Raw genomic sequence first — 19,450 nt, 5'->3', positions numbered from 1 at the left:
AAATTCGAATAACCACTTCTAAAAATTTCTTAAGCAGACTCAATTTCGTCAAAAAGAACATTTTGCTTCCCAAAGAACTCTGTAGATTCTTACCGCTGGAAACTCAAGCAGAGTTCTCCTTTACAAATGTAAAGCATAGTTTATACCAGAAGTTCCCAAACTTCAGACCTTCGCGGACCTCCTCCAGAAAAATTTCAAACTTCGTGCCCCCCCCCCCCCGGGCGCGCAAAAAAAAAAAAAAAAAAAAGAAAGAAAATTATTTAACACATTTAAATTTTTTTTCCTAATATATTTCTACACTTTTTTTTTCCTTTAAATTTATTTATTCATTGTTCTGCATATTTTTCGGAGTGATTTTCATTTCTTACATTATTATTTTGCATTATGGAAGTAAAATTCTATTGCAAATTCAATTAGGATTTAAAATGTTATCACGAAATTTTCTGCAACAACTTTACTAAGAAAAGTTAACTTTCGAAGTTAATGAACAAACCACTGTTAGCCTATTGAATGAATAACCAACGTTAAAACGCTGGTTATTCTTTGATTTAACTTACGAACACAAAGGTATTAATTCGTTACTGTTAGCCAAGTGTTAATTTTTCATATGAGTTATATTTTTTATGGCGCATTAGGAATTTTAATTATTAAATATGGTTTCCTCCTCCGACACAACATCGCATCCTCTAGTGACCAAATTATAAATTTTTGTAAATGTTAGAGGTTACGCGCATGAGTACGCAGTTCTCAAAAAGCGTCGTAATGCTGTGTAATGAATGAGACTTAAAAATTTCGGAGCATAAGTTGTATTTGAAGTATAATATCCCAGCTGTAAAATGTGCCTCAATGAATGCATTTTACTTGATATAGTTTTGTAACATTATGAACTTCGTCATGTATACAAAATTTATTTTATGTGTATTGTGTTTACTTCCGAGAGTTCCGAGGGAGGGGGGGGGGAGGCTGCTGCGTCCTACATGTAACTTAAGCAAGAACTTTTTATTCCTCATTAAATGTGCTTTTTTTTTTTTGAATCGAAATATCTTGACTCGTCCTTCAATCTCAATTATATTTAACGTTTTAGATGGATAACCTGCGGACCACTTGGCATGGACTCGCGGACCCCCAGGGGTCCGCAGATCACAGTTTGGGAAACTCTGGTTTATACTGATCCCGCAAATGCCTCCCCTCCCCGTCTAGACAGTCTCTATGCACTCCCGACACTGGCAAAGTGACCTTCGAATCACCTTAACATCCTCCAAACACAAAAATTATGTATTTTATCTAAAAATTCTATTTCTGTTTCAGTGGAAAAATATTTGTACTTTGCTATAATATTCCACGTTAAAATGCAGTTCACATACCCTGGGGAAGAATTTTTATATAAGCTTTCTGGTATTTTAATTTTTTTTCCAACCCAGAATTTAAAGGAAAGAAAAGTTTCCAGAAACTTATTTTTCCTTTGGTGATGGCTCTAAGCCCTCACTTCAAAGTTTTTAGGCGAAAACGAGGACAGAAGGAAAAATGCTTTCTTGGAAACTGTCACATTTTGTTTTACGCCGCGATGTGTTCTGAAAAATGTTCGAAAAAAGTGCAATTTTTTTCTTTGCTTTTGAAACTGTAATATTTGTCTTGAAGAAGAGTAAGTAAATGGGATGTTTGTTCATTTAAAAGATAAGTAGGAGAATTAAAAAAAGTTACGTCAGTTCAACACTAAGTGAAGTATTTAATATTTAATGCGTAAGTAAAGAATAAAAAGAAATAAAGTAAAAAAAGAAGAAAGTTAACACGTAAGAAGACAAAAAAAAAAAAAAAAAAGTTAACAGAATACAAAGCTGTGTGTGTGCTCCAAAAACTGGCCTGACAAATTTCTTGTTTAGTTTTTCAAAAAAAGTGAGGATTTTAATTATTCTTTTCAAATCAAAGTTGACAATGACATTTTTAGAACAAAAAGAGTGAGTGGACAGCTACTGCACGCCAAAACAGCAGATTTCGTTCAAAATTTTCGGTTCTCTTTTCTTTCTCTCTCTTTTTTATTTAAATTTTTAAAAATAACTTTGACATTATCTGTAACTATATCTCGCCACCTGTCTAATTATAAGATGCATGTTGAAAGCTATGAAAAGGATTTATTTTTATGCTCATAGTGTCTTCGAATGAACAGTAAAGGAAAAAGATAAGAGAAGAACTAAGTATGGAGTATGATTGGTGGTGGATACCAATGAAATCAATGAATTTCGACCATCCTGGTACCATAACTGAAATCCATTTTGTTGCCTTTCTTTCCAAAAATTTTGCCCGAGGGTAGGGAACTTGCGGCCTTATTGAATTTTAAGAAGAAATATCTGCATCATGCTCAGTTAATAGATATAACTGGAGTTATAGAACAATGGTGCTATTTCGAGTTTTTTTACTGTGGGACAATTTCATTTAAACACATTTATCATTTTTTTCACAAAATACCCTACAAAGAAGGAATCCGTTAGATTCTTGCTTCATTGCACGAACTTTATGATAAGCGTAGACTACTATAAAATGCGATTAAATTTTGAAGGTTGATTACATGACTTAAATAATATTTTTATGGCTCAATTGCGGAAGTATCTTTGAGACTCGTCAGTTTCTGAACAAAATAAGTCATTTAAATATTGTTTATAGAAATATTCAAAATTCAGTTGTATTACCATTACACAAACGTAGAATACATGTTCTTCATCAAGTTCATACAACGAAATGAAAATATAACATAATTTGAAGCTTTGTACAGCAATGATACATGTGTTACCGTGGATTTGCCCTATGGTTATACTTACTAGTTTAGTAGTTTCTTAGTTCGTCTAAATTTAAAAAAATCTGTACAATAAAGACAGAATATTTGCTTTTCATGATCAGCCCGGGTGGCCCTCTGTCGTACAGCCGAATTCTCTGTGATCTTTCTGAGCTAAATAAAGGGTTGCCCATTCTTGATCAAGTCGATTTGTATCACAGAGCAAAAAGTGAAGCTAAAGGAAGCATTCTAGTTGCGTTTAGAATGTGAACATGGTTCCTAAAGGTGCTAAAGATGTCCTTCGCGGATAAATCATATTGCGACAATATACAGTGATCTCACCCAAAGTTTGCCGATGTTATGACAACATAGGAGAATTAAACAAAGCTCTTACTTAACAAATAGTCAAATTCGCCAACCATTATCTTGCTGTCAAACATTCAAATCTCCTTCCGCAATTTGGCTAAACGCAATGGTACTTTGGTTGTCATCCAGCGAAATACTATTCTGTGCGTTTGTATTAAAACGTGCTCTATCGATTCCCAACATCCACGCCCTCCCTGGGTTCCAGGAGTGGGAGCTTTGTGATTTATCATCTCATGTGTGACCGTATATGTTATAATATGTATCATTTGGTTCCCTGGAAAAAAAAATATAGGTTAAGAAAATCTTACCCTGAAAGAAAGCTCCAAATTTTCACCACCCCAGATGTCCATGCCTTCGTCATATTTTCCTATCTCCTGGAAATAATCTTTGTCGATAGAAAAGAGACCACCTGCCATAGTTGGAGTCCTAAAATTAACACAAAAACGTATCCCGTTACAAAATTGCCTTCACTTTAAGGCATCATGTTAACACTATTTTTGCACACTTATTATTTTATTTATGAAAGTAAATGTGTCTTAACAGCATTTAAGTACTTTAATCTAATACATTGATGTCTATGAACAGTCGTTTTGTAAGAAAAATGACAAGTTAAAAAAAAAAAACCGCTTTCAAAATCTTTGTTTTCATTCAACTGTTAGTGTGTTCGAATAGAGCATTCAGTTAACACGATCGGATGATTTGATGACGTCAGTGGTTAGTGCGGCGAGTGTTTATAGAATGTTTTCACATAAGATCGGATAACCAGTAGCTCTATTAGATTGTGCCTGGTTACGGATCGGTGCAACCTGGTTAACTGTCAAAACATACCGTACAAGAGAAAAAGGTTTTGGTTGTTACTCGTGCCAAAATGCCTAATTGAAAACGGTTAAATGATTTTAGATTCTGTAGCGGAACTTATACTCTGACCCTTGTGAATCAATCTGCTACCTTTCAAACGACGCAGGAGAAGGACAAGTTTGAGTGCCGGCTTACGTAAAATTTTCGGCAACGAGACCTTAAAAATCCCATTTTCAGAGCATTTTTGGTGTGTGATGTGTTTGAAATTTCATTTTTAATCTCAATAAAATTTAAAATAATTGAGCATGAGCATTTTAGTCTTTTTGCCGCCCCTAGCGGTGCTGTCGCCAGCGGCAAATGTCCGTTCGAGATTCACCTTAAGCTGCAATCGTTTTTTAAACTACTGTAATAAGAATCAAAAAAATATGAAAAAAAAAAGGAAAAGAAAATAAACTTTGGGTTATTGTACGAATTTTTCAAACTTGCACCCTAAAGGGTTAAACCCCGAACTCCCCTTCGCGTATGCCATTGTTACTGTATATACAGACGAGCTCGCTTAATGATATATACAATTTTCCACGAAAAAATATTCTAATAAGCGGGATATTTCATTAAACGGGATTAAAATAATAGACATCAACGGTTTAGTACATTGAAAATGTATTACAATAAGCGGGATATTCTTTAATCGATATTCTAACAAGCGGGCTTGACTGTATGTCTTTGTGTTATGCACAAATTTCATTTAGTTAGTTCTGGCAAGGTCGACTAGGTTCTGGGAATCTTTACATGCTATGTGCAAATTCAAATCAACACATACAGTTATGAAGTTGCGCAGTAGTTCGTAAAATGCAGGAAAAAATACTTTGCGTGCTCGCAAGCTAGCTAATGGGGTCGTTTCCAAAATTTTAAAAGTATTTTTTTCTGAAAGATCATGCTTAAAAACATAGAATCTGACCATTTTTTTAAATAATTTCTTTAAGTTTGATATTTAAAAAAAATGCTTAAATCGGTGCTCTTTCATCGTTTAACGCTTCTGCCGATAACATCACAAATGATGAAATGCCATTCACGATCCAAAGTATTTAATTCGCATCTTTACTCACGTGCATTGGCAACGATATGGTTGATAGCAAGCATAGAGCGCAATTGTAATTCGCTTCTTGATTATCATAACGTGGAAATGCGGTAGAAAGATGCGCCATAGTGCATCATTTGTGACGTCATAAAGACCACGCCTTGTTTGAAGAATCGGACATTTAAAAAAATTAATTAAAAAATAACTGTTGGGAAAATGAAAATATTTTCTGAGTCCATGTAATTTTTTTTTTTTTTTTGCTTATTCTATCAATTTCAGTGACAAAAAGTACTACTTTTGGCTGAAGGAAACAATCCCATTATGCAAAACAAGTGAGTAATTATTTTTCTTTTAATTTGATGGTTTCTTTCCTTTTATGTATTCTTAATGTACTCCAACCATTGAAAAGGCCAAATATGAGAGAAGAAAATAACCCTATGATAGTTTTTTTGTTGTCATTTCAAAGCAAAAAAGTAAAAAAAAAGTAGAAAATAGGGGGAAAAAAACAGATGTTATACTGTTCACACAGCATGCGAATAAAACATAAACCATTGTCAGTTGATAAAGTTTTGTTTGCAGTAGCGAATGCATTAAAAATAAAATTTAATGAAAAAAGTTTGAGATTTTTTAAAAATCCATTGCCCTTTTCAGGCGTCTACTATGGTATGGAAAAAGAATTTTCGTTCATCATTAAAACTGGTAGAAGCTATTAGATTGGAAATGTTTTTTAGCTGTTTCTTAGCTCAAAATCTTCAAAAGAGCTTTGAATTATGCAATAAATGCAAATTTCAAAGTACAACGTTTTTTTCATTACAAAAAGCGAGGAAGTATAAAAAGATGCTCTTATTTTTCATTCTATCTTCGAGAACTGTCAGCATAAAGAAGTTCTGTGATCGAATGCTAATGAATTTTTGATGTTTCTTTCCGTTCCACGGAAAATATTAGAAGGAAAGGGAAGCAGCCCGTGAAAAGCTAATTATAGGAACTAAGAAGAATTTCTTTTTAGGAGAAGTAATCTTGTGATCTAACATTTATAACAACAAATATGTTCTATCGCAAAGTTGGCAAGGCTTGAAAGTGTGGCTTCATTAACAGAAATTTTATTTAGTTATTAGCTGACCCAGCAAACGCTGCTCTGCTATATTAATATTTTCTAGTGAATATTTTGGCTGTTAGTTAAAAAATAGCGAATGTACTGTAGGTTTGTGGGGATGAGATCTTAGACAGAAAAAGGAATTAAGAGCTGTAAACGATGATCACAGATAAAAACACCAACCATTCATTTTCTCAATACATTAATACACACACACACACAAATGGACAAAAATTTTGTATCGTTCAAAATTTGGCACGCACTGCTTTGTGCTACAAACCAAATCCACACTAATAATATAAAACTGAAGAGTTTGTTTGTTTGTTTGTTTGAACGCGCTAATCTCAGGAACTACTGGTTCGAATTGAAAAATTATTTTTGTGATGAATAGTCCTTTTATTAAGGACTAGTGGTACCCGCACGCCTTTGCCTGTAGTAGAAAATTAAAAGGTCATTTGGTTCACCTGTATATTTACAAATAATGGATAATGAATTTCCAGCCAATTTGCTATGGCTATTTCCTCGCCGAAGTTACGGTTCCACGTTATGAGAACTTGGTCATTTACTCTTCCACGTAATTATAATTTCCTCGGTAAAATGTTCTTAAAATTAGAATATAAAAAGAATAAAATTGAATTTTCGAAAAATCACTTCGAGGTTCACACCCCCATGCTACAAACTTATTTTGGGTCAAATTTCGTGAAAGTCGGCCGAACGGTGCTGTGCGCGTCACAGAGATCCAGACATCCAGACAGAGATCCCGATATCCAGACAGAGAGACTTTGAGCTTTATTATTAGTAAAGATAAAGATATTAGAAATATCGTTTCAATAGTGATCTCTGAAGTGAACTGAAGAGGAATCTTGCTAAACGCAAACCAAAACTGTAAACTAAAACGCAAACTTTCAAATCGAAACCAAAACTTATTAATTCATTTTTGTTCCGCGTTCGTGTCTATGTTGTAAAACAGTCCGTCTCTGTCGAACCACCGTAGTATATGTGATGTAACGTTAGCTAATAAATGTTGTTAATTTCTTCATTAGTTAAATTATTGTTGAGCAGTGACTGCATAAAGCATGAAACAATGACAACACTACACAATTCAAGAAACATAAATGATTATATCGAGAGAAACCTCGACGTGAACAACGGATGAACAAATAGAATTTTTGATAAGCTCTTTAGTTATCAAATATCAATCTTGTTTTATTTAAATTGATTTAAAATAAATGAATATTAATAATTAAAATTGCCTATCGATTTATAACAAAAGATAGGCTAATGCAGCTAATTACAAAAAAAAATTTTGAAAAAAAAAAAAAAAAAAATAGAACCGACTTCACAAAATTGCTCTAAAAAGTGAAAAATAATTTTATTCTTTAAACACCATCACTAATACTTTTAAACATAATTTTTGAAGTTGGCGCAAAAACGATAGATAAAATCATTCACAGCCATGACTCAATGTTTCGTTCGTAACTTTGGATGATTTTCTAAAAAAGAAAAAAAAAGGAACAAAGCATGGTTACACTGTCTTTTACTTTTTGTTTTTGCGCCAACTTCAAAAATTATGTTTAAAAGTATTAGCGATGGTGTTTAAAGAATAAAATTATTTTTCACTTTTTAGAGCAATTTTGTGAAGTCGGTTCTATTTTTTTTTTTTCAAATTTTTTTTATTTCATTCTTTTTAGTGTAAATGTAGATATTTCAGCAAAAGTAAGAAGTTACCATCACGAAACTTTACCTTATTTTTTTCATAAAAAAGCTCCATACTAAAAAAAAAACGATAAGCACGCCTTAAACTTTAAGCGATTGGCACTAAAAATTTATCTTTGTTTCGCTCTGGAATTCATTTGTGTGTTAATTTAATTATAACCATTTAAATATCCCTAACTAATTTGCAATTCACAGCGTACCAGTTGCTTGTGATGCAATCCTATATAATTGAGGCAAATATAACTAAGTAGTATTGTGAAGGCCAAGCAGATCCTGATCTCTGCATCACCTCGCTTCCAGGTTAGCTTTACCACCACTATGGAGCAATGACACTGAAGAAACTTGATGCTTGCTTCAGAGAAGCCTTTATTCAAAATTATCATTACAATTACTATTAATGTTACTGTTATATGGCACCTAACTTTTATAACAATGGGTTTCATATTTAATCATTTAATAGGGAAATTGCATGAAATTTACTGTTTTTTACCCATTACTTTTCTTCTAAAGAACATATACGGTCAAACAAAGTAATGGGACCTAAGTTGAGCCATCCCCTATTCATTAAAAAAAGAATCATCAAAATCGGTTCACTAGGTGAGACGCTGTGAGTGGACAAACAAAAAAAAAAAAAAAACATACATACGGTACGAATTGATAACCGCCTCCTTTTTGAAGTCGGTTAATAAAAATTAAAGGTATATTTCATTGTTTTTCAATATTTATAACTGCATTCTTTAAAGATTTATTACTAGTATTTTGCTTATTGTTACTCAACTAAGAAGTAAAACGTCTTAAAGCAAGAGCTATTAAATGACTAAAAATAAACTATTTAGGATGTAAATACGAAATGTGGTTGAAAGTATATTCAAATTATTGAGACTGCTCAAATTGAAAGATTTTCGTTGCGAAGCACTTTTGTCGTGCATTGAACTATACTATTTGCACACTCCCCCCCCCCCCACACAGGAAAATTTTTAATTAGAGAAAAAATTGTATTTATTATTTATTTGGAAATCTGTTTTTGTCATTTTTCGATATAATATGCACTGAACCTTCGCTTAAGTTACCTTTGCACGCCCCCCCCCCGAAAACTTTGAATTTTTCCGTTAATGTATCGATATATCGAAAATATCGATATTTGAAGAGCGATATATCGCGGATTTAAAATTCTGATATCGCCCAGTCCTAATCGCAATTTTTGAATGTTGCATTCAAACTAGACTATTGAAGTTTAACCAACGATTTCATGAAAAATAGTGAATACTTAAACGGGTTCCATTGATCAAAGAAATTAAGAAACGCTGCTTTGTTGGATAATCTTTCCTATCCCGAGGGGGGGGGGAATGTAATGTAGAGTGTAAATTCGCACCATCCTCACATAATTACCGCGGAGCAGGAAGCGTAAAAATTTGGAGAAGAATCTTTTTTCTCATCTCTTTTTTAAATATACCATCATAAATCAGACAGAAACAATTTTTTTAATGATTATTCATCATTAAAAAACGAAAAAAGAGTCATGATGGTGGGAGAGAAAAACGGAGATCATATGTCCAATGCAGCGTGACTCTTAAAACAGAAGTATGTATCGGTGTTTGCATATATATCATAAGAGAAAGGGAGAGAGGAAAAAAGAATCACTATTTTTAAATTCCGTGTAGATCTTTATTTCGAAAAAACATTTCTGCATCATTAAAATTTGCTCAAGATTTAGAAATAAAAAGAAATGTTTTTAAGAAGACACCGACAGAAGTTCTCATAATTTTTTGAATTATACATCACAAGGAAAAATGTTATCCGGACAGAAAAAAAAATAAATGAATGCAAAATCAAGGATTTTTTTCTTTTTTAGAAACTACACTAAAGATTTGTGTTTCGTTTTTTCAGTCTACTTTTACACTAAAAGTCAAAAAACGAGAAACAAAGCATGAGAGAAGGCTTAATGCATCTTAAAAATATTGCGAAAAACAAAAGTCAAAAATAAACAAAATAATTAAATAAATATCGAAAAATTAAAAATTGGAAAGTAGGGTATTCAGATGGGGAAACAATGTCTGTCGGTCTGACTGTCTGCCCCCCTCCCCCACCCTAAGAACTTGTGAATGAACAGTCCGATTCGAAGAAATTTTTTTTTTGTTCGAAAGATTTCGGCGAGGACCCCTCATTCCCATATTTCACTTTTAGACTTGAACAATTTTTCGCGCCATTTTGAACAGTTAAAATAAAACTTAACATTAGCGACCCTACGGGGAAATTCAAGGCAAATATAAATCCGCACCGAGAGGCGAATTTACTTCAAACGAAGCTCTTGATGAAGAATCCCCATGTACGGAAAACATCTTTTTTATTTGAATAATTTTCCGTTTAATTTTGAACAGTTCAAATCCTTTAACATTAGCGCCTACGGAGAAATTAAAAAAAAAAAGCCAATATAGATCCCAAACTTAAAGGGAATTTGCTTGATAAAATATATTGTTGGAAATAGCTCTTGATGACCAACTGACTCCAAAGATTTTAAGGCCGTCGACTCCATCTCCTGTACACGAAAATTAGTCAGAATCCGAATCCCCACAACTTCGATTCTGGCCCCGTAGCTCTGGCAAAAATTTAGACACCGAGGCAAAATGAGGAACTCCTACTCTCGGCAATTTACCGTCTTCGACTCCAACTCCTTTATCCCGAAATGAGTCTGACTTCGCAAACATTGGTAGAGTTACGGACTTGAAAGGAAAACGACCGATTCCGCATCCGATTCTTTGAATTAAAAATCTTCGACTCCCGACTCTGACTCTTTAACCCAAAAATGAGAGACATCTTTTCGCTGTCGGCAAACTTTCGCTCACTGCAGCTTTCTGCATTACTGACTTACTTGCAGTGGTTTGAACAACAACTTTGTTTATTCTCCTGAAAAGTTCTGTATGTTGTTGACAAAGAACTTAAGCACCTAGAAGCAAAGACGTGTAAGCGCCAAAATTAAAAATTTGGAGCGATTAGGATTTCCGCAATAGCCGTCAAAATGCTGCCAGATTAGGTTTCCTCCATCTATAGCGGAAGAAACTATCTTCTTTTTTGGGGCAACTATAGGCCTGGTATGTGCTGCCGTACAGCATGAGTAATATATATATATATATATATATATATATATATATATATATATATATATATATATATATATACACATATACAGGGGCGGACTGGCTGACTTTGGCCCAGTCGGCAAAAGAATATTTTGGCCCACTTCTGTAAATTAGTCGAGCAAAGACATTAAACTACCACTAGTTCCTATTTTTCTTTAAGTTCCTAAATCGAAATTTAAAGTTCTAAAATAAAAAATTGTGAAACGTAAAATATAGCTAACGCTGACACATTTTTTTATGTGCCTTGAAAGGATACTTATGGTTATAAGCCTGAAAAGGCACATCTTTTGGCTTCTATACTAACAACATAGGAAGGACACAAGGAAAGAGATGAAGAACCAGGTAAATCCCCTCCGGAAATTTTTTGAAATTGGTTGATCTATATAGCCCTAAGAAAAGAATCAGGACACAAGGTTCTAGTTCCCTTCCAAGCAATATTTTCAAAGTTGGTGTCAAAAAACGCAATTTTACAATTTTCGGTAGCGCTAAAGGAGAAGGAAAACAAGGGGTTCCCCCACAATTTTGTTTTCTTATTATTTTTTTTCTTTTTTCAAAATTGAAATCCATTTTAGTCTATCTTCGTTTACAATAGAATGTCGGGGGCTCTTCCCAGAAATTCTCCGAAATGGGAAGTTTTAGAATGCAATTTTAGGTTACCCTTAGTAAAATTAATGGAACAGAATAGGGAGCTCTCTACGAAAACGTTTGGAGTTTGAACTATTAAAAAACGCAAAACTAACTTTGGTCACGTTTGGGAGAATAGGAAGGTCAGTGATCTCATTTGGAAGCATTTAAAAACTGTAGTATACTTGACCCAATTTTAAACTATATTTCGTTACTATAGGGAATCTGACGACTCTCCTTCGAAATTTTCCGACACTGAAATTTCAAAAATATAATCTTATAATATGTTTGGAAACATTAAAAGGAAAAGAGAAAGGTTTCCCCCAAGATTTTTTAGAAGGGCACCGTGCCCTTCCGCTTTTAAGCTAACCTTCGACCCCTGTCCTTGAAACGTCATTCTTTCGTTTCAATCATTGATCCACAAGAATCTGATTAGAATATATCCGAATGTTTTTTGCATTACATTTAAAACTAAACATCAAAAAGCTTTTTAATATTTTAAAAATAATTACTATCGAAAACACTTGAACTTTGTATGTATCTTGTATACCAGAAAGTAAAAGAAGCACCTTTTTTATTCAAAAAAACTTCTCTACCCTTTTATCCCTTTTATCTGAAAGCGCACTGCTCCTTTTTTGGTCTGGAGGAAACACTAGTTCTCTCTGGGCATTTTTTTTCTGAAACTGAAATCAATTTTTGGCTATTGCGCAAATAAAAGGGTTACGAAGTTCCCCCATGAAAATTTCTATAAGTGAAATTCTAAGCTATCTTTTGGTGACTTTAAGGGAATGCCTCAGGTTCGAAGACTTTGTCTGGCATTTTTCGATATTTAAGGGAGTCCAGGAAACAAAATGTGTCAAATTTTGCATTTTGTTTTAATTATTATTATTATTTAAAAAACTTCTCCGTCTTTTTCTGCTTAAAAGGACGTTTGAATCTTGTTTCTATCTTAATTATAACGAAAGATATAGGTTTTTTTGTTGCATTCTTTTAACTAATATTATATTTAACTTCAAAACTTTAAACGCGTTTCTCTCCCTGATGCAATTTTTCCCTATTTTTCGCATTAAAACTCTTATAAATCGAGAACTGATAAAGATCAAGTAATGAAATTTGGAGCATATCTTTTTCAAACAGTTTATTTTGGTTTTTATACGGTGAATTTGAAAAAAACCATTACTTCAAAAAATATGATTTTTTTTAAGTATCCCTGTGTGAATTTTTCAAAATTTTTCTTCAAATATTTTCTATTTTTATTGATATTTTTTAAATCGTCGAGTAAAAATTAAAACTTAGATATTTGTGCATAGTTTTAAAAAAAATTGAAAATTGACCAAGAATATTTTGAGTTTTAGCAATTTAAAGCAATCTCAATTTTTTAGAAAACAATAACTAAATTTAAATAATTTCTTTTAATATTTATGTTATTATTTTGAAAATCAAACTGATGGTGAATCAGTGAAAAAATTTTAAAATTTCTAAATTGTTTAATACTATTTTTTTTTTCAAAATGTGTCACGGACCACCTTAAATCTGTAATACACAATTTCCTTCTTGTGCCTTGATGCAAAAACCAAGAACCAGGTTAAGTTCAAACTCACTCATTTTTGGTAAGACCAATAAATAACATTAGTGTCGATCGAAATGCTAATATCTTTCCCACATTATTTACTACAAAGCAGAGGTCTAATCTTACATTTGTGACCCGTTTTTGCACCAATCGAAACAACCAATTCTCCACACGAAAAAATGAATTTTTAAAAAAGGAAAAGGTTTGGACTTAACTCGTTCTTGCATCAAAGTCCTCAAATGTAGACTTAATACTATCGTGACTTTAGGACTACAAAGAGACCTCATACCTGAAATACCGTAGGGACCCAGGGTTAATAACTGCTCCGCATTTTGCGGAATTGTTGCGCAAAAATGGCGAAACTCCGCGGCTCCGCAAAGAAGTTCTTTTTCTCCGCATTTCCCTGCCGAAGTTTTCCAGCTTAAATTTTGCTATTTCATCATAAAAAACATGTAAACATGGGAAATTAAAGATGCTTATACTCAAAGATTGAAATTGTGTATAAAGCTGTTTTATTTATTTAGAAATATTAATTTCTATACTAGTGCTTGAAATAATTATTAAAGTTTTAAAATAAATCAGATCAGTTTTAATTAATTTTTTTGATTTTTATACAAAATTCCGAACTGCTCCGCAAAATTTGAAATTGCTCCTCAAAATCAGCACAGATGCTTCTCAAATGGTTTCTCCAAAGTTGGCAATCCTGGGACCCCGTTAAGTCTAAGTCTGGCCCTAATTACATTTAATGTTGCTCAAAAAAAAAAAAAAAAGAAAGAAAGAAAAAAAATCTTGCTCCACCCCCCCCCCATCCCTTTTTTGCCTTCCCTGGAACTCAGGCCTGAATTCGCCAATATTCAGGAACTCGCCCTTCTAAGTTGAAATTTTGTCCTGTTTTAGATTCAGTTTGTCGTAGTCCAGACTTGCTTTCCCGATGCGATTCTGAGATGAAAATACTCGTATAACGATAAATTACATTAGACTAATGAAATCGATTGCCAACTGACAGCATTTAGTTGAATCTGCCGCAACCAGTGAATACCATGCCAGGGGCGTGTACAGAAATTTTTGAGGCCCATCATAAATGACTTTTACGGGTCCCCCTCCATTTTGTTTACCACTACGTTCCTACTGTATATTTCAACCTTCATTTAAAAAATCTCGGTCCCCTTCCGGCTCGGAACCGGGCTAAGAGATGTTCCTTCTCCCCCCCCCCCCAACCTTGTGCACGCCGCTGCTCATGTATTTTAACACCCCAAAGCATGGCCCACATATTTATAGCAGGACCGGGGCCGCTTTTTCTAGTGGTGCAGGCTAATTGTTGTTAATAGACGTACTAATATAAGATTTTGAAAGCTCTTTTTTTGTCCCGGGCCTTTTTCAGGGCAAGTCTGAACCTAATTTCTCTAGCCCCCTTCCGTTACCTCAGTGTGGGAGCCATGGACCTCAGAGCTCTAAAAAAAGTTGACAAAGAGAGGAAACAAATTGCACCTGTGGACTCGGCTATTTACTTTGGCCCCTGGGGCTAAGGATGGGAGAAAAATAAACCTGCTTCCAAACATTTTTTTCCCATAGAGGGAAGAAATTTTATTTTTTATTCTATTATTACGCTTTAAAAAATGTTAGATGTGAATTAAATGTATTAAGTACAATAAAAAAAATTGCTTAAAGTGGCCCACTCGGCGGTTGGCCCAGTCGGGGATCCCCGACTAGCCGACCTGGCCAGTCCGCCCCTGTATATATATACAAACATGGTGTTCCCTTTTAACATGCAAGACCTTTATTTTCTCAACTGTTAGTCCTAGTGTATACTTCGAATTGCAAAAATGTTCAAAATCAGGTGCAGGGATAAGATATTGAAAGTTTGAAGTGAAAATAAAAATAAGTCAAAAAATATAAAATATAACTTTTTATATTGGTTCTAGGTCCTCTAACTTATAATTAGGGAAATAATCTCCGTTGAAAATATTTGCAACAAAAAAAGTTTGAAATTTGTACCACCAATATTCATCGAGATATGAAACGCAACGTTTTGTGACTTAGACCACTTTTCATTTAAAGGTCTTGTAGGTTAAAACGGAACACCCTGTGTGTGTATATATATATATATATATATATATATATATATATATATATATATATATATATATATATATATATATATATATATATATATATTTAAATGAAAGCCTACATTAGGTTTCAACGTTGGAAGTGCATTATTCAAAATTTACTTACGTTCTTTTGCTTCGATTCAACATGCATAATTCTATTTATTTAAAGATATCAAGATTTTAAAGCATACTAGAACTCCGTCAATCGATAGTTAAAAAACTTCGGAAACTCTGGAATAGCCTCTCGGAAACATTCTATTCCATATTTAAACGGTATACAAAACCTTAATAAAACGTAGTAGAACCCCATCTTCACTCTGAGGGTTGAACATTGGGGGTAGAATTGAGAGGAATAAGTGGATACACACCTGACGGGTAGCGTTCTGTCGCCATTCCTTCTGTCAACTTCTCTTTGCGGCACCCTGTACCATCGGAAATTCATCTTCCAGTTGAAGCCACCCCACGTCATGTCGGAAGCAGGAACGTATTCGAAACTTGTGTCACTGATAACATCGATGATGGGACACACGACGCGGGTCCTGGAAAATAACAGAACTTATTAGTTACTTACGTAAAGGAAAATATTAACATTTGAAATGAAGATAAATCTTCAGAAATCATAACTAGCCTTTTTTTCTATAATTAAGATGTAGTTTTGTACCTAAAAAATTCTTCTGAAAAATGGTGTGAGAGCAATGTAATACAGACCACTTTGTTTAAATACTGATAACAGCAGGTCATGAGTAACTCGCCAGTCGCACAAATTCGGAGATACCAGTAAAAATAATGTCTTTTAATCGAATTCACTTAGACCAGCAACCTTTCCTCCGGAAGTTCTAGATCGTTGCTTAGGTAGCGACACGTCCACCATTTTGGGGCTAAATGCCACTTTCTTCCTATGTCTGCTGTAATGAAGTAGCATGTTTTACTTCTTGTTTGTGAATTAACATAGAGTTATTAAGAATCCATAATCAAGGAGCAAATCATGCAGCTTCACCATAGTAGACATAGGAAGAAGTCATCGTTTAGCCCCAAGATGGCGGACGTGTAGCTACTTATTCTACGATTCAGGGCTTTATTTTCCCACTACTAGTAAAAACGGATGTGAGAATGTTTCCTTATCTTCCCCCAATCAGCAGTTAAATACCACTTTAATTTATTCACATACCGTTCACGTCATATAGACTAGTTCAATGAAAAAAGAGGATGGTTACAATATTCAGACTCTTCAATATAGTGTGTACCGTAAAGCGGGGAAACTTTGGGACTCGGTGGCTAACTTTGGGACAATGGGTAATTTTTAGTTTACGGGGTTCTCTGTAGGACACAGTGCTTTGGTTCAGTCTGAAATCATGTTTGTTGAGTAGACCTGTATTGTGCTTCTACCTGACGGCAGTTGTCAAAACCCTGTCCCACTCACTGCACTTACTGTGACAGCAAAGTTATTCTGGACATATGCTTTTCAAAATTTTTGTTTTGGTGAAATTTTTGCTTGTGCCTCAAGAACTGCGCACACCAAATTGTTTTCAATGTTTTGTGCTCCAGTATTCACAACTGCATAATTTACAGCGTTGTTGTTAAGTTTCGAAATCCAAATTGGCTCACCCTTTATAAGGATTCTCATGACCATAGCTGAAAATTCTGTTGAAGTTACTGGGAGGAATGACAACAATATAGATATAGATTGATGATATGCAGGGGATGCTGAATAATCTCAGACGGCTTTAAGAGTGTTAAAAGTTCTGTAGTTTTTATGCCTAGAAAATATTGTCTATTTGCCAAAGAACTGACATGCATAAAGCTTTGGAAAATCCTTTACAATAATGAACACACACAAAAAAAAAAAGAAAGATTTTTTAATGCTCCAATGCATTATATTAATGCCAGCACCATTTGTTGCAATAGTTATAGTTATTCTTTTTTCTTCAGCTGACTCATTTTATGAAACTGATTTTGCTGGCATTTCTATGGGGTGGAGGAGATCATACTCAACATCGTCATCGATCTCGGTTGTTCTTATCATACAAAGGAACCAAAATCCTCATTACATCCGGATAACACAGAACATTTTGTTTTAGAATTCCAATAACCTCAGTTATCTATGATACAGCGAATTTTGTTCGATCGATTTCACCATTTGCATTCCATCAGATGGCAAATCCGATATTCTGCTGCCATGAATTTCTGCTATATTCTTCTGCCATTATATAGGGAATAAATATTCAATACGTCTGGAAATATTTCTAAAAAACAGTAAAGCGCGTGGGGTCTTTTCATTTCAGTAATTTACCAAAAAAGAACAAGATTCCCAATTATTAAAAAATCCTACGAGTGAGATCTTTTTAGCGCTAGGCATTTTATTTCATGCAATTTAATATTAAAAGCGAGGGACGGGGGAACAAGCGATTTCATTTGCTCCGCAATTGCGCAGTTCAACTTGATAAAACTTGGTATCATGGGGGAAAATAGCGTAGTATTAAATTTTTATCTAATTCGAAGCTTTTTAATATTAATAATTATAAGTTAAACCCAATTAGCAAATAGCCATGAACTGAAATTTTAGACTAGTGTTTAGCTATGCAGTCAAGTGAGAATCAGATGATTTCAATGGTCAGGTTAAACGGAAAAAAATGTCATTTTTCCATTTACTATGAAAAAGAGTACAATTTTACATTTGAAGCACCTGTTAAGTTTCAATGTTTGGCTATAAACACATTAACATTCACTAAGAGACTACTGTTCAGCTCCGACAAGTTGAGCTATGGCCTTGAACAAGTCCATTTCTTTCAAGGGAGAGCAATCAGTAAGAACAGGCACTGTTAGGCGTGGTTGGGCTACCATTGAAACCCTTTTATTGGCGAGAAAATCCTGTACCGCTTGCTAATACATAGTTAGATTGCTCGCCAAATGGGTAATACACTGCCAACTAAATCTGCAAGTTCTTAAGCCGTTTTTTCAAGTAATGGAATCGTTGAATCGGTCGGGCAGCGGTGCTCAACTTGCCAGAGATGGACAGTATTCCTTCTTACAAGAATGACTACATGGATCATCTTGCCATATTCAAATGATTGTGATAAAGACAGGACAACAGAGTTGGAGTCAAAGTCGAAGGTTTAAATTTTAAGAGTAGGAGGATGATAGAGTTGCGGATTTTCCCCCAAAATCCGCAACTCTATCAGTGGTCATTTTTTCTCTAACTCCTCAGCCCTGGATAAAATCCGTGTTTTCAAGCATAAAATCGGATGACAACAATCATTTACAGTGAACCATTTAAATGAAATGCAGACGAAATTTCTTTGGAAATCAAGATTCGGTCTAGATTAGCGGTCTCCAGCCGCCAACTGGCAACCATTTCATTGAAAATGGTTGCCAAAAATTCAAGTCCCAGTCGCTAAAAGTGGCATTCCATCAAGTAATGCAGATATGGAAAGGGATTGAAGTAACATAACTGGAATGAAAAGTGTGTCCATCAAGAGCAACTATACAAGCACAGCTGAGAGTAAAGCACAATGTAGACTATATTTAAAAACAAAATTTTTGTGGAGTCATCAATTTATGGTGGGCTCAAACGCTGAAAAATGATCGTGTCAGGCGACAGAAATTTTTCGACTAAAAGTCCAGAAATTTTCTGACCTAAATCTGTATTATCTTTAAAAGTTTTCAAATATTATTTTTCGTTGTATATTTATACCTTTATGTTAAAAAAATGAATCCATTAAAATTTCGTTTATTTTTTCGTACAGTATCATAATCATAACCCCTAAATTTGTTGTTAATATTACAAACAGCAAATAAGTTATTCACTTTTTGCTACGAATACACTATTTTATAAAAAACTAGCAAAAATACCCGGCGTTGCCTGGGTCAGTAATAATTATTAGAAAAAATCGTTACTTGCTTTTGTTTTCTGTTTTAAGTGAAAGAATTTAAAATACATCTTTTTGACGTGATTAAAAATCGAGTTTCTTCCTTACCCATAAAACTAAAATAGCAATAAGTATAAAGAACAAAGTAGTATTGATTTAGAAACGAAAGCACTATATTTAAGCATATACAAATTTAAAAAACATGAAATTAATCTTCTCATGTTTAAAAAGATTTATCTGTTGATACTTTTTTTTAACATGGAGTCTAAAACCTTCTCTGTATGGCTAATGAAGTACGAAGTGATTAAAAAAAGTAGCTGCGCT

The 19,450-nt window shown here is 33.9% G+C and overlaps 1 protein-coding gene across 1 annotated transcript in view; it reads right to left on the bottom strand.

Annotated features, from left to right (window-relative positions):
* LOC129229570 (polypeptide N-acetylgalactosaminyltransferase 13-like) overlaps window positions 1-19,450 on the bottom strand; it is a 224,552-nt gene that overhangs the window by 31,226 nt on the left and 173,876 nt on the right. Inside the window, exons 8-9 of the mRNA XM_054863906.1 lie at window positions 15,629-15,799; window positions 3,442-3,559 (exon numbers count right to left, since the gene is read on the bottom strand). Of these exons, the coding sequence (XP_054719881.1) occupies window positions 3,442-3,559; window positions 15,629-15,799 (289 nt within the window). The remainder of the gene's footprint in view (window positions 1-3,441; window positions 3,560-15,628; window positions 15,800-19,450) is intronic.

The sequence above is a fragment of the Uloborus diversus genome, chromosome 1 (genome assembly GCF_026930045.1).
Source record: "Uloborus diversus isolate 005 chromosome 1, Udiv.v.3.1, whole genome shotgun sequence".
NCBI lineage: Eukaryota > Metazoa > Arthropoda > Arachnida > Araneae > Uloboridae > Uloborus > Uloborus diversus.
Note: the sequence above shows the minus strand (reverse complement) of the source record. Positions and strands in the feature narration are given on the sequence as shown.